Source organism: Esox lucius, chromosome 13, assembly GCF_011004845.1.
Source record: "Esox lucius isolate fEsoLuc1 chromosome 13, fEsoLuc1.pri, whole genome shotgun sequence".
In the NCBI taxonomy this organism is placed as follows: domain Eukaryota; kingdom Metazoa; phylum Chordata; class Actinopteri; order Esociformes; family Esocidae; genus Esox; species Esox lucius.
The window spans coordinates 14,496,281-14,511,386 of NC_047581.1; the positions used below are offsets into that span (position 1 = coordinate 14,496,281).

Below are 15,106 nucleotides of genomic sequence, written 5' to 3' on the forward strand. Positions count from 1 at the left end.
GTTGGACAACTAATCGCAGCGTAAATTCACATTCAACAAAGAGATGCATTTTCTGTCCTTCATCTTTGAGTCATCATCTGGTCCTGACAGGAACAGAAATGTATTTTCCAAAAGCTCACCTCACAGGAGTGTCACAGCACTGCTGTATCATAAAAGTGAAAAATGTGTCTCTCTAATGTAAGTTATAAATAAAAGGCCTGTCTGTGGATTCAGCTATCTCTCCTCTACATCCTTTTTTCCTTTTGTTCTGTACATATTCATCCTCTCGCTGCCTTTTATTTGGTCAAAATCTCATCTTCGCAGGAGCACACAACAGAGTTTTATAGATGAATGCAGCCACAGCTCAGCTGTAGGTGTGAATGGGGTTACATACGCCCAATCTCTGTTCCTCAGACACAATAAAGGTCTCAGCTCTGTAAGTAACGAGCCCATTTCATCTCATTCTCTCTCCGTCTCACTGTTTCTCTTTGAATCACTCTGGCTCTCTCTCTCTGTCAATTCAAATTATATTTAAAGGCTTATTTGGCATGTGAAACACTTCATTACATTGCCTAAGCAATTGAGCAAGCATGGCATTAAAATTAGTATTTATGTACAGCATTTTAATAATGTATAAATATTAACAAATATTAATGACAAGAGAAACTACTATAATTATAGAAACAAATATTGGCTATGTTCATGTTGCTTGGCTCCACTCGTTGCCCATTTTTCATGGCAGCAGGTCACATATCTTGCTGCTTTATTTGGTTGAAGTGTGTCAAAAAGCCATTTCGTTTTTTTCCCATGATTTGATTGGGTCTACCTGTGTTGTTCTCCTGAGGCTCTGTGGATCAGTTTTGATTTGTGAAAAAAGCCCCAAGACCAGCTGGTTCAGGAGGCTTTTCTCTAGGTCCATCTATCTGTAGATCAACGCTTTGTTGTGAAAGTTTTGAGAAAGTATATTCTTGTCATTCAGTACAGAGGCATTTTTTATGTCTCGCTGTAAATTAAAAGGCTTGAATATTTTCCATATCTGCATTAGGAATATCATATAATATAAAGACCCGGTACAGTCAAAGGTGTGATTTCCCCATTTTCGTGGGGATATTTTGACATTTTGATGTCCACTTTCTCTCCATATCTCCCCTGGCATACTGCACTGCTGACATAATGTATTTTTGCAATGTCATTAATTTTTAAATCAAAGTTCTCTATTATTCATTTGTTCCCTTCACAGCTACAGTAAACCTCAGAGCAGAGATACAGGAGCAAGTGTATCATACTGATAAACCAGGCTAGCACCCCTTGCCTCTTCTACACCCCAGGTCTCTGCTGCACTCACACTGACTGGCTGTGGGTCAATATGTAAAAGTCAGAGGAAGGGAGCAACTGTCATGCTCCTTAGCTGTCTCCTATGTACAGGGCCCCAGTAGACTGAGCTACCAGGTTCTGATGAGGATCAGACATACTAAACCTGTAATATGTATAAATATTATATACAGCAGCATAAGAATAGGAAATACAAGGAAAATATTTAGCAAATTGCTTGGGAGAAGCCTCCTTGTAATAAACAAAATACAACATGAAATACCTGTGGATGTATTGCAAAATACAGGTGCTGGTCATAAAATTAGAATATCATCAAAAAGTTGATTTATTTCAGTAATTCCATTCAAAAAGTGACATTTGTATATTATATTCATTCATTACACACAGACTGATATGTTTCAAATGTTTATTTCTTTTAATTGTAATGATTATAACTGACAACTAATGAAAATCCCAAATTCTGAATCTCCGAAAATCTGAATATTACTTAAGACCAATACAAAAAAAGGTTTTTTAGAAATGTTGGCCAACTGAAAAGTATGAAAATGGAAAGTATGAGCATATACAGCACTCAATACTTAATTGGAGCTCCTTTTGCCTGAATTACTGCAGCAATGCAGCGTGGCATGGAGTCGATCAGTCTGTGGCATTGCTCAGGTGTTATGAGAGCCCAGGTTGCTCTGATAGTGGCCTTCAGCTCTTCTGCATTGTTGGGTCTGGCGTATCGCATCTTCCTCTTCACAATGCCCCATAGATTTTCTATAGGGTTAAGGTCAGGCGAGTTTGCTGGCCAATTAAGAACAGGGATACCATGGACCTTAAACCAGGTACTGGTAGCTTTGGCACTGTGTGCAGGTGCCAAGTCCTGTTGGAAAATGAAATCTGCATCTCCATAAAGTTGGTCAGCAGCAGGAAGCATGAAGTGCTCTAAAACTTCCTGGTAGACGGCTGCGTTGACCTTGGACCTCAGAAAACACAGTGGACCAACACCAGCAGATGACATGGCACCCCAAACCATCCCTGGAAACTTTACACTGGACTTCAAGCAACGTGGATTCTGTGCCTCTCCTCTCTTCCTCCAGACTCTGGGACCTTGATTTCCAAAGGAAATGCAAAATTTACTTTCATCAGAGAACATAACTCAGCAGCAGTCCAGTCCTTTTTGTCTTTAGCCCAGGCAAGATGCTTCTGACGCTGTGTCTTGTTCAAGAGTGGCTTGACACAAGGAATGCGACAGCTGAAACCCATGTCTTGCATACGTCTGTGCGTGGTGGTTCTTGAAGCACTGACTCTGGCTGCAGTCCACTCTTTGTGAATCTACCCAACGTTTTTGAATGGGTTCTGTTTCACAATCCTCTCCACGGTGCGGTTATCCCTATTGCTTGTACACTTTTTTCCACCACATATTTTCTTTCCCTTCGCCTCTCTATTAATGTGCTTGGACACAGAGCTCTGTGCACAGCCAGCCTCTTTAGCTCTGACCTTTTGTGTCTTGCCCTCCTTGTGCAAGGGGTCAATGGTGGTCTTTTAGACAGCTGTCAAGTCAGCAGTCTTCCCCATGATTGTGTTGCCAACAGAACTAGACTGAGAGACCATTTAAAGGCCTTTGCAGGTGTTTTGGGTCAATTAGCTGATTAGAGTGTGGCACCAGGTGTCAATATTGAACCTTTTCACAATATTCAAATTTTCGGAGATACTGAATTTGGGGTTTTCATTAGTTGTCAGTTATAATCATCAAAATTAAAAGAAATAAATACTTGAAATATATCAGTCTGTGTGGAATGAATGTATACATTATACAAGTTTCACTTTTTGAATGGAATTACTGAAATAAATCAACTTTTTGATGATATTCTAATTTAATGACCAGCACCTGTATATACAGTGGGGAGAAGAAGTATTTGATACACTGGCGATTTTACTGATTTTCCCACTTACAAAGCATATAGAAGTCTTTTTTTTATCATAGGTACTCTTCAACTGTGAGTGACAGAAAATCCAGAAAATCACATTGTATGATTTTTATGTAATTAATTAGCATTTTATTGCATGAAACATACACTCACCTAAAGGATTATTAGGAACACCATACTAATACTGTGTTTGACCCCCTTTCGCTTTCAGAACTGCCTTAATTCTACGTGGCATTGATTAAACAAGGTGCTGAAAGAATTCTTTAGGAATGTTGGCCCATATTGATAGGATAGCATCTTGCAGTTGATGGAGATTTGTGGGATCCACATCCAGGGCACGAAGCTCCCATTCCACCACATCCCAAAGATGCTCTATTGGGTTGAGATCTGGTGACTGTGGGGGCCATTTCAGTACAGTGAACTCATTGTCATGTTCAAGAAAACAATTTGAAATGATTCGAGCTTTGTGACATGATGCATTATCCTGCTGGAAGTAGCCATCAGAGGATGGGTACATGGTGGTCATAAAGGGATGGACATGGTCAGAAACAATGCTCGGGTAGGCTGTGGCATTTAAACGACGCCCAATTGGCACTAAGGGGCCTAAAGTGTGCCAAGAAAACATCCCCCACACCATTACACCACCACAACCAGCCTGCACAGTGGTCACAAGGCATGATGGATCCATGTTCTCATTCTGTTTACGCCAAATACTGACTCTACCATCTGAATGTCTCAACAGAAATCGAGACTCATCAGACCAGGCAACATTCTTCCAGTCTTCAACTGTCCAATTTTGGTGAGCTCGTGCAAATTGTAGCCTCTTTTTCCTATTTGTAGTGGAGATGAGTGGTACCTGGTGGGGTCTTCTGCTGTTGTAGCCCATCCGCCTCAAGGTTGTGCGTGTTGTGGCTTCACAAATGCTTTGCTGCATACCCCGGTTGTAACGAGTGGTTATTTCAGTCAAAGTTGCTCTTCTATCAGCTTGAATCAGTCGGCCCATTCTCCTCTGACCTCTAGCATCAACAAGGCATTTTCGCCCACAGGACTGCCGCATACTGGATGTTTTTCCCTTTTCACACCATTCCTTGTAAACCCTAGAAATGGTTGTGCGTGAAAATCCCAGTAACTGAGCAGATTGTGAAATACTCAGACCGGCCCGTCTGGCACCAACAACCATGCCACGCTCAAAATTGCTTAAATCACCTTTCTTTCCCATTCTGACATTAGTTTGCAGTTCAGGAGATTGTCTTGATCAGGACCACACCCCTAAATGCAAATGAAATTGGATTAATGAGAAAATGAACAGGTGTTCCTAATAATCCTTTAGGTGAGTGTAAGTATTTGATACATCCGAAAAGCAGAAATTGGTATTTGGTACAGAAACCTTTGTTTGCAATTACAGAGAACATATGTTTCCTGTAGTTCTTGACCAGGTTTGTACACACTGCAGCAGGGATTTTGGCCCATTCCTCCATACAGACCTTCTACAGATCCTTCAGGTTTCGGGGCTGTCGCTGGGCAATACGAACTTTCTGTTTCCTCTAAAGATTTTCTATTGAGTTCAGGTCTGGAGACTGGCTAGGCCACTCCAGGACCTTGAGAGGCTTCTTATGGAGCCACTCCTTAGTTGCCCTGGCTGTGTGTTTCGGGTCATTGTCATGCTGGAAGACCCAGCCACGACCCATCTTCAATGCTCTTACTGAGGGAAGTAGGTTGTTGGCCAAGATCTTGTGATACATGGCCCCAGCCATCCTCCTCTCAATACGGTGCAGTCGTCCTGTCCCCTTTGCAGAAATGCATCCCCAAAGAATGATGTTTCCACTTCCATGCTTCACGGTTGGGGTTGTACTCATCCTTCAATCTTCCTCCAAACACGGCGAGTGGAGTTTAGACCAAAAAGCTCTATCTTTGTCTCATCAGACCACATGACCTTCTCTCATTCCTCCTCTGGATCATTCAGATGGTCATTGGCAAACTTCAGAAGGGCCCGGACATGCGCTGGCTTGAGCAGGGGGACCTTGCGTGCTCTGCAGGATTTTAATCCATGACGGCGTAGTGTGTTACTATTGGTTTTCTATGAGACTATGAGACAGCTCTCTTCAGGTCATTGACCAGGTCCTGCCATGTAGTTCTGGGCTGATCCCTCACCTTCCTCATGATCATTGATGACCCACAAGGTGAGATCTTGCATGGAGCCCCAGACCGAGGGAGATTGACTGTCATCTTCAACTTCTTTCATTTTCTAATAATTGCACCATCAGTTGTAGCCTTCTCACCAAGCTACTTGCCTATTGTCCTGTAGCCCATCCCAGCCTTGTGCAGGTCTACAATTTTATACCTGATGTCCTTACACAGCTCTCTGGTCTTGGCCATTGTGGAGAGGTTGGAGCCTGTTTGATTGAGGTTGTGGACAGGTGTCTTTTATACAGGTAATGAGTTCAAATAGGAGCAGTTAATACAGGTAATGAGTAGAGAACAGGCAGGTCTTCTTAAAGAAAAACAAACAGGTCTGTGAGAGCTGGAATTCTTACTGGTTGGTAGGTGATCAAATACTTATGTCATGCAATAAAATGCAAATTAATTATTAAAAATTATACAATGTGATTTTCTGGATTTTTGTTGTTTTTAGATTCCATCTCTCACAGTTGAAGTGTACCTATGATAAAAATTACAGACTTCTACATGCTTTGTAAGTAGAAGAACCTGCAAAACCGGCTGTGTATCAAATACTTGTTCACCCCACTGTACATATTTCCCCCAGTAACAGGTCTATTGACCAATCACATTAGACATTTTCCAGAGCTTATTTGATTGTTCAAATATTAATTGGCTTGTGAAAAAATAAGATAAATATTTGCAGGTATAAACACAACTAGAAAGTCACTTGAAACTCACTTTTAGCCATGAAAGTATACTCGGGGATACATTTCGAAATACAACGAGAAAATACCATTAACAAATACATTAAAGAATAAATATGAACTGTTACAAAAACAATAGTATTTCACCAATGAACTTCTGAAACACTACACATACAAAATTAATTTGCAAGTACACCCCCTTAACCTCAGCAATATTCTCAGTAAGAGTATTATGATTATTATTTATTAAGTGTACAATCCAGTTTAGAATGCAAATGTAAAAAATGTAAACTTGCAAAGCATGCTGGATAATATCATTCTAACAATCTCCACACCCAAATAAGACCACACTTATCAGGACTGTTAAAAAATATTCATTTAAAAAAGGCCACCAAACGTATTGTGTCATAGAATACATTAAACTGTAGTTCTGTCGAGTAAAATACATACTTGTGATTATATAATACCTACAGTAAATCTTAAGGTTTTAAAAGGATTAAATAAAAATACTAGTTTAATATTTGTATTAAAGTGTGTGGATAGAGTCCAGTATGTATAGTAGACTTAAGCTATACTATTACAAGATTTGCGACCATGCAATCCATTAAATCTGCAATTTCCAAAATGAATTGCAATCCAACAATGTAAGAGATATTTGATTAGTTATATTAATAATGTCTAGGTTCAAGAATATTTGAGCGGGCACTGATATCCTTTTGTGCTTTGCAACAACTCAATTAACTACTGAAATCTGGGAACACCTTAGGAATTGCCATTTAAATGTGGAATACTAGAAGGTGTAGTTTCCCTACAGGGGAACATAATGGGAGGTGATGACTAATGTTTTGGTCCAGCTGCCTCAGTGTCAGACAGTCTCTTTCTCTCTTTGCAGGGTTTCTGGAGCCAGCTGAATGACTCAGTGAAAATAACCCCTATAGCTACAAGTTTAACTATCAGATACAACCTAATCTTCTTTGTTCTAAATCAGGGTGACATCAATGTCTGCAGCCATATCAACACATGGCTTGTGTTTGACTGTAGTAGTGCTGTAGACAAGTAGACATAATATCACCGTCTTTATTATCCCCCTTTTCTTACTCATCCTTATTATTCTGTGTCTGCCTTTCTACATGTTGACCTCAGACTGAAACACAGTCTTGAAGCACAATGACTCAATGACTCATTGCGGGAACATTGTGTTCTCTCCCGCTTCATTTCTATTGCTGATCTACATGGGGCTTGCAAAAGCAAAAGTCAATATTCAAATTCAAATTACTTATTTTTGGTATTGTATATATTGCTACTAATATTACAATTTTTTTTGCCAGAAATGCTTTTCATAAGAACTGGGCCACCTTGTGGACAAGACACCTCGCTTCATTGTTTTACCTATAATTAGGCATTTGTTAACTGTGTCTTTCAAACCCTATAATTTAAGCCATTCATGTATTGCATTGCAAGAATGCAGTGTGTTTTGTCAGACGTACAAGCTCCGGAAGAGATAGAAGTCACAAAACGTCTGTAATTTCCAACCATTTGTGCTACAAACTTGATTAGAAAGGAAAAAGCCAGGGGAATACGCTGGTTGCCGACAGATTTAGCTGTGACATACAACACCCATAAGCCAGAATCTGTCAATAGAAAGGTAAGCACATACGTTGTTGCAAAATGTGTATGGAGGGTAATTAAGACTGCAAATGTTTTATATTACTATTAACATAATATAATATTTATATTATATTTGTTTATAAATACAATAAACTGTTCAGGAAACGTATCTCGGGTTTTGCATAAACTATTAGTATCCACATTAACACTAAAACCTATTTCACTGTAATCTTAGGTAATGCTTCATTATTTTCTTTTTTGGGGGGACCAACATAGGTCCTTAAACTCCACTAAATAGCTAAATTGTCTAAGATAAATCATAAAACAATTCTATATGTTCCAAAGACATCAATAGATGTTAGGGATCTTTCCTGGTGATAATCTGTGAGGTCTGTACTTCAATCATCTTCCGTTTGTCCTTGTTCGCAAGTAGATTAGAGGCATTGTGTTGTACTCTATCTGAGCAGATAAGATTTTTCTGTACACTTCAGAATTCATCCTGCTGCTTAGCCAGTCCCAGTGGCAACCAAATATACCCAAGACAGAACTTCTTCCACCATATATCACAGATGAGGTAGTATAACGTAGACCAGGTCCATTTAATTAATTTATTTCCACATGTCTTTGTTTAAAAAGACATTGTTCCAAATCTCTGAAGGCTCTTTTTTATAGTTCTGGTGTACTTTTACACATGCGGTAGTCTTTGACACGTCAATGTCCATAGCCGCTGAAAGTAATGGTGATGCAGCCCCTGACAAGATTCCCAAATTCACTTTTAACGTTTGATTACTACCAATGGGCACATATCCTCCGTTCTGCACTCAGACATTGTCAGCACCCCTGAATGAAAACATATTCCCGCGGGCATGTTTACGCCAATCTACAGGACAGTGTTTCTAATATGTTGGACTGTGGTTGTTTGTTCTTTGGGCCTCCACTGTAGAGGTCTTCCTTGGTCAACCAGGTTGTTTGCCATTGCTGAGCTTTTAAGTAATTTATTTTTAGATTTACCAAACAGTTGATTTTAGCACACCTAACGTTTTGGCTATGTCTGTTTTTTTCCCCTCATGATGGTCAGCTTGAAATGCGTTCTGACTGCTTTGATCTTCATATTTTTAGCAAAGGACTTCAAAAGCAAACACAAAGCCTAGAAACAAGACTAGACATACAGCTCGTTTGTGTGTACTAACAATCATAAAACAAAACTGCCTAATTTGAAACAGCTGTGAAACCAATTGTCAAAATACGCTTTGTTACTCTAATCTGGGGTATATATACAAAATGTTTAATCCAATGTGAATTATTAGAGTGAAGTGTGCAGATGAAACACAGTATAAGACCGGCCACCTCAGAGCCCCAACCTCAACATAACTGAAGATGTGTGGAATCATTTGCACAGGGACAAGCACAAAAAGGCATAAGAAGAGTTGTGACAAATCCTCCAAGACATTTGGAAGAATTTAGCACAGGACAACTTGACAAAAATACACGGCAGCCAACCAAAGCCTATTGCCTCAGTTTTGCACTGTATGAGAGTCCACACAAAATACTGACTATTTTTACTTCTCAATGTAATAATGTTCATATTTGTTCAAATTTACGTAATTTCTTTCAAACAATGAAACACCTATTGAACATATAAACAAATAGATATTTGTAAATAGATATTTCAATTATCTTTACCATTTACCACGTACCAAGTTGTTACAATAATAACTGTAACAATAAATCTTTTTGAGAAACAGCATCAAATGCTTCTCTTCTTAACTTTTGGAAACAACTACTGTTTTGACCACTATTACAAGTTAGTCAAAACTATAGACTATCAGTCAATCTACGTTCCTACTCTCACCTATGGTCATGAGCTTTGGGTCATGACCGAAAGGACAAGATCCCGGATACAGGCGGCCGAAATGAGCTTTCTCCGCAGGGTGGCCGGGCGATCCCTTAGAGATAGGGTGAGAAGCTCGGTCACCCGGGAGGAGCTCAGAGTAGAGCCGCTGCTCCTCCACATCGAGAGGGGTCAGCTGAGGTGGCTTGGGCATCTTTTTCGGATGCCTCCGGAACGCCTTCCTGGGAAGGTGTTCCGGTCCCGTCCCACCGGGAGGAGACCCCGGGGAAGACCTAGGACACGCTGGAGGGACTATGTCTCCCGGCTGGCCTGGGAACGCCTCGGTGTCCCCCCGGAAGAGCTGGAGGAAGTGTCTGGGGAGAGGGAAGTCTGGGCATCCCTGCTTAGACTGCTGCCCCCGCGACCCGGTCCCGGATAAGCGGAAGAAGATGGTATGGTATGGTATGGTATAGACTATGAAGTCTCAATGCTATTCAATTGTAAAGTCAGAACAATTATTAAACTACCACCGAAACAGCTTTTATTGAAAAAATCTAAAAGTTTATTTTTTAGCAAATTGATTGTTTACATTGTCTATCCACACAAAAAATGCTGTTTATAAAAAAACATGTTGATTCATAGAATGGGTATTAATTTATGTGGCCGATTTTACTTCTGTACAACCCATCTATTTAATTCCAACCAAACTGGCAATGTTTGTAAGCAGGCTACTGTCTCTATGGAGATAGCCTGTTCTGAGTCAAAGAAGACTGATGCCATTGCACAAACCTTTGCAGTGCGGGTGACAACAGCACCACACAGAGGAATGATTGACACTTCTGGTTGCCTCTTTGATCCTGTCCTGCCTGGCCAGCCCAGAGACTGTTGTGTCCCAGCCCTATTGAATGTCAGCCAAACGTGATACCTCATGTGGTTATCAGAGGATTGGCTATGGCCAGGGCTCTAGGAAGTAGTCTGACATGGGGGGGGGGGCATTTGTAGGACAAATCTTATCCTACAATTGGCCAAAAGTGCACGTATAAGGGTATATGTTAGCGTCCAAATCTGTGTGAGAAATCATGTTGAAATATTAGACAGAATCTGACTGGGAAGGGGGTTATTTACCTCATTGCCCTACATGCTTACAAAAATTCAGCATGTAAAGTAGTTAGACATGTGTTAAGTTTAGGATTTACCATTATTACATTTATAATTAATTTATAATTCATTTCAAATCAGTGCTTACTGGTTGTGGTTGCAATGCACTTAATCTAACAATTTTGCCTTGAAACCAGGAAAGAGTTGCCAGATTCTGTTAAGATTTCTAGCACATTGATGAAAAATAACTCCTACCGAAAAGTAGGAAATAGTAACACATTTTTATGTGAGAAAAATGCTTTGTTCATGGTCGTCAGTGAAAGCAGAGTAATACAATGGCATAACGTGTAGTTAGATACTTCCAATGAAATCATAGTTAAAAACTCCTTTTACAGATTAAAAAAACAGACTTCCAAAAATCTGATAGGATTTTCATGATGTGTTCATTTTACTCCTACGTTTTTGGTAGGGAAAACGTGGAATTGTCGAGTTAATAAATTAGTCAATTATCGGCAAATATTTTGTTTTTTAATTTTAGTTTAATACAGTTATGTAAACCATAAGTCAATGGTAATGGAAACTAGGTTGAATATTTTTTACTGATGTATTTTGGTGTTCAATTCAAGGCTCTAACTGGAAACAGCACCTGTCAAACTCAGACATTTCTCTGAAAAAGGATTTCAATTTGAAAAAGACTAGTGTAATCAGAGGAGCAGATTATTCTCTGCTAAGCAAAATGACCAACATTTTAAGATGGGATTAAATTACTGATTACTGAGTTGTTTGCATTCACTTTATTCTGCCTTGGAAAACCCATTATTCAACACTACAGGTTCTATTATATACCCTGAATTGAATATGGTATGGTGACACTAATAACAACTTTCCTAGCAAAAAGGTAATGTTGGTTCTTGATATAAACAAACACAGCATATTTATCGGGTATTTATCGAAGATTTCTCCGCCCTAACAATGCATTTGATTTTGTTGATGTGTTGAGAAGCATCTCCGATTTACACAGGCATTCCTCCCCTTTAACACATGTTTAATGTAAGTTTACCAGGCAGCATGGCCTGGACTAGGAGGGTTGTAAATCACTGACAACCATGTCCTTGGACAGAAAGTGTTGCATTGCTAACATTTATGTTACAGTAACAACATTGGCCTGGAAAAATCCACCACCTGTTATCCCTTGAAAAAAGTCCATTTATTATTTTTGTCAACAACAAGTAGCCTATGCGATGCATTTTGCTGGGTATGTGTTTAAAAGGCCCTAGGACAGTATTTATCTAAATAATTCTTTATATAGCAGGTATTTCCACCTGTGTTAGGCAATAGACCTAATGGTCCTAAAGAAGGCGACACAACGCTGTCTGACAATGTTTGCTGACCTACAGTAGAGTAATAGACTGGCAGTTGACATTAACATGATTCAGTGTGTGAGCTAGATTTTATAATGGCTACATTCTAGACCAATGTTGTCAAGTCGAGAAATCATCTGCAAAAAGTCAACAATCTTGAAAGGATAAAGAGTGAAAATAGCTCCTGTACTTACATTTTTGTGCATTACTGTCAAAAGCATGGAATACATAAAGTTAAGAGTTAATATTTAAATTAATGGGTGATTTTACTTTGCACTTACTGAGTCTAGCTTAAACAAATGCATATCAGTATAAATAACGTTTTCCAATGATAATTTATTTCTAAATGATAATTTAATTCTAAATGCTAGTTAACTGTTTTCCAAGAGGATTACAAATAGGCTACTGTACTGTAAACATTTAAGTTATATGTATATGCTACATGGATGACTGCTTGTCATGGATCTCAATAGTAACTGTGGCTTTTAAACCTAGTCAAAAGAAGCAGTAAGCTAATTCCAACAGCCAATTTATTTAGCAATAAGCAAGGCAAAAACCAGTAGAATTAAGAGACCACTGCAAATTTAACGCTTCTGTTCCTCACTCAAAACTTTCCTTTTCAACTTTTTTGGAAAGTAAAGAAAAAGATGCAGTGGTCTCTTAATTTTTTATGGAGCTGTATATTTATATTTTTTAAATTTTGCTCACTATTCAATACACATTCTAATGTGTAAAGCCATTCCTGGTCCTTCTGGTCAATTATGTGTGAGACACGTCATTTACCTGGACATTTGATGCACACCAACAAGGGTCCTCAAGGGTAAAAGGCTCCTTTAATATATTTGACTGGCTGGCTCAGCTACATTGTTAGCTATATGTAACATTCTACCTTTCATGTCACATGTTTTCAACCTATTGGAAAGCTTTGTGAGCACATATTATGGGTATGTTATTTAAATTAAATTATTGTCACAATAACTGCTGTAGTTGAAAATTTTATTTAAACTATTTATCAGTTTGGGGAGTTAGGGATTGTGGAGCATGGGCTTTATGTATGAAGGGTTAGGGTTAAATCAAAAGGCTTACCAGGCCTGGGACTTCCGTCTGGACATGCTCTGTCTGAGCCACTTAGAGTGAGGGGTCAGATGGTAAATCAGCTGTCTGCAGATCTTATCGGATGACTTAATGGTGTCAGCGTCCTTCTGGGGGGGAAAAGGCTCAAAGATTAATCCAAAACAAAGAACAGAAGGTTAAGTATTACAAAACAAGGAAAGGAACCAGGCCAGCCTAGTTCGGCAAGCCTGCGATTAGAAGGGATGAATGTTGTTGCCCTCCCTGGATTCAAACAAGGGTCTCCAATGTGACAGGCAGTGTCTTTAACCACTACGCAACTAAGCTATAGGTGTGAACAGTGTCGGAATACTTTGGCATTGTTAAACCAATTAGTCAAAACTCCACCGTTAACGAAACTATTTCCCTACATTAGCAAACAACCAAACCAACAACAGGTATAAAAGGGTTGCTACACTACATTCAAGACATTAATTTAGAAAGAGATTACTGTAGATGGCTAGCTAATTGTTATACAGTAATGAAAACAATGACTCCAATCACTCCATGGCTGGTTCCACTACGCTATGTGAACTACGCTATGTAAATTGCAATCAAGAGGAATATGTTTGTTGCCAGTGCATCGCAATATAACCACAAAGTTTTACTTTAGGCTTACTATAATGTAGCTACTGAAGCTTGTAACCAGCAAAGTTTTAGTCTATCCCAAACAAATCCCAATGCCCACTTCGTTTGGTCCAGGGCAAGGATCAAACCCCAGTCAACTACATGGCAGTCTGCGTCTCTAACCACTATGCTATTTAACCACAGGTAGTCAGTCACTCAGTCACTCAGTAAGAGACATTCGCTCTTCTTGGCCGGCTCCGCTTATGCGCTCCAGCAAAAGGAACAACAGAAGCTTTTTTAAACACACATAGAACAAATAATATAATAGGTAAACATTTAAGATACATTCTAACTGAGCTTTCCATGTTGATGAGAAGCTTTATATCATTAAAGCACCATCCCAGCATATCGGCCCTTTATTTTGAGGCAGTTGTCTGTCTTTAATTACTTTAAAAGAACAGGAATGTGGATCAGTTATTTTGTGTTCTTTTGCGATTTGTGTGAGTAAATAAAGAGGCCAGTTACCACATTTTATTTTTCTTGTAATTTCTATAAGTTATCTGTTAGGTCAGTTCTTTTGGTATCCCCATCCCATTTAACATAATCTGTTAATTATTTTATCATCTCTCTATGCAAACAACAATCAGCTCCTCCATTACGAAAAACAAAATGATCAGAATCAGTTGCATGACATACGTTGGAAGACCTAATGACTGTTTTGTAATAGCGTATTAAGCTAAGCAGAAAGCACACCATGAGATGTGTTGGAAGGATCTTACCTTTTTGGGACATTGCATCTCACGAGCCAGGTTCAGCAGCAGCTCATGGGATATGGGGTCCACCAGGTTGAGAAATGCAGCATTCTTATATAAGATGTCATTAAGGGATGTGCCTTCTAAACCCAGATCCTGGCAAATCAAACAAGAAGGTAGCATGATTTGAAGTGCCTACAACAACAATTAGGCCTCTTAGTTTTCCATGAAAACAATTACTTGGGTAAGGAAAACATTATTATAGCATTATTACAGACTGACCAGACTGATGACATACTATATTGTAAAATGTATGACATAAACAACATGTTGTGTTTTTAGTGACAGTACAACAATACGTAATCAAGAGGTGTAGACATACACAGTGTAGACATACACAGTGTAGACATACAGTGTAGACATACACAGTGTAGACATACACAGTATGCTCCAGAATTATTGGCCTTCTTGGTAAAGATGAGCAGAAAAGTACACAGTATCTCACAAAAGTGAGTACACCCCTCACCTTTTTGTAAATATTTGATTATATATTTTCATGTGACAACACTGAAGAAATGACACTTTGCTACAATGTAAAGTAGTGAGTGTACAGCTTGTATAACATTGTACATTTGCTGTCCCCTCAAAATAACTCAACACACAGCCATTAATGTCTAAACCACTGGCAAAA

The 15,106-nt window shown here is 39.1% G+C and overlaps 1 protein-coding gene across 6 annotated transcripts in view; it reads right to left on the minus strand.

Annotated features, from left to right (window-relative positions):
• The window catches only part of lrrc75ba (leucine rich repeat containing 75Ba), a 40,072-nt gene that overhangs the window by 8,969 nt on the left and 15,997 nt on the right, over positions 1–15,106 (minus strand). For 5 of the 6 annotated variants that reach the window (XR_002197614.3, XR_002197612.3, XR_002197613.3 and 2 more), the window contains 2 exons: positions 14,443–14,571; positions 13,073–13,188 (listed from right to left, as the gene is read on the minus strand). Coding sequence is in view for 3 of the 6 variants with exons in the window: in XM_010895107.4 (XP_010893409.1) it covers positions 13,073–13,188; positions 14,443–14,571 (245 nt within the window). In the remaining 3 variants the exon portion in view is untranslated. The remainder of the gene's footprint in view (positions 1–13,072; positions 13,189–14,442; positions 14,572–15,106) is intronic. The other variant, XM_020052255.3, reaches the window with a different exon arrangement.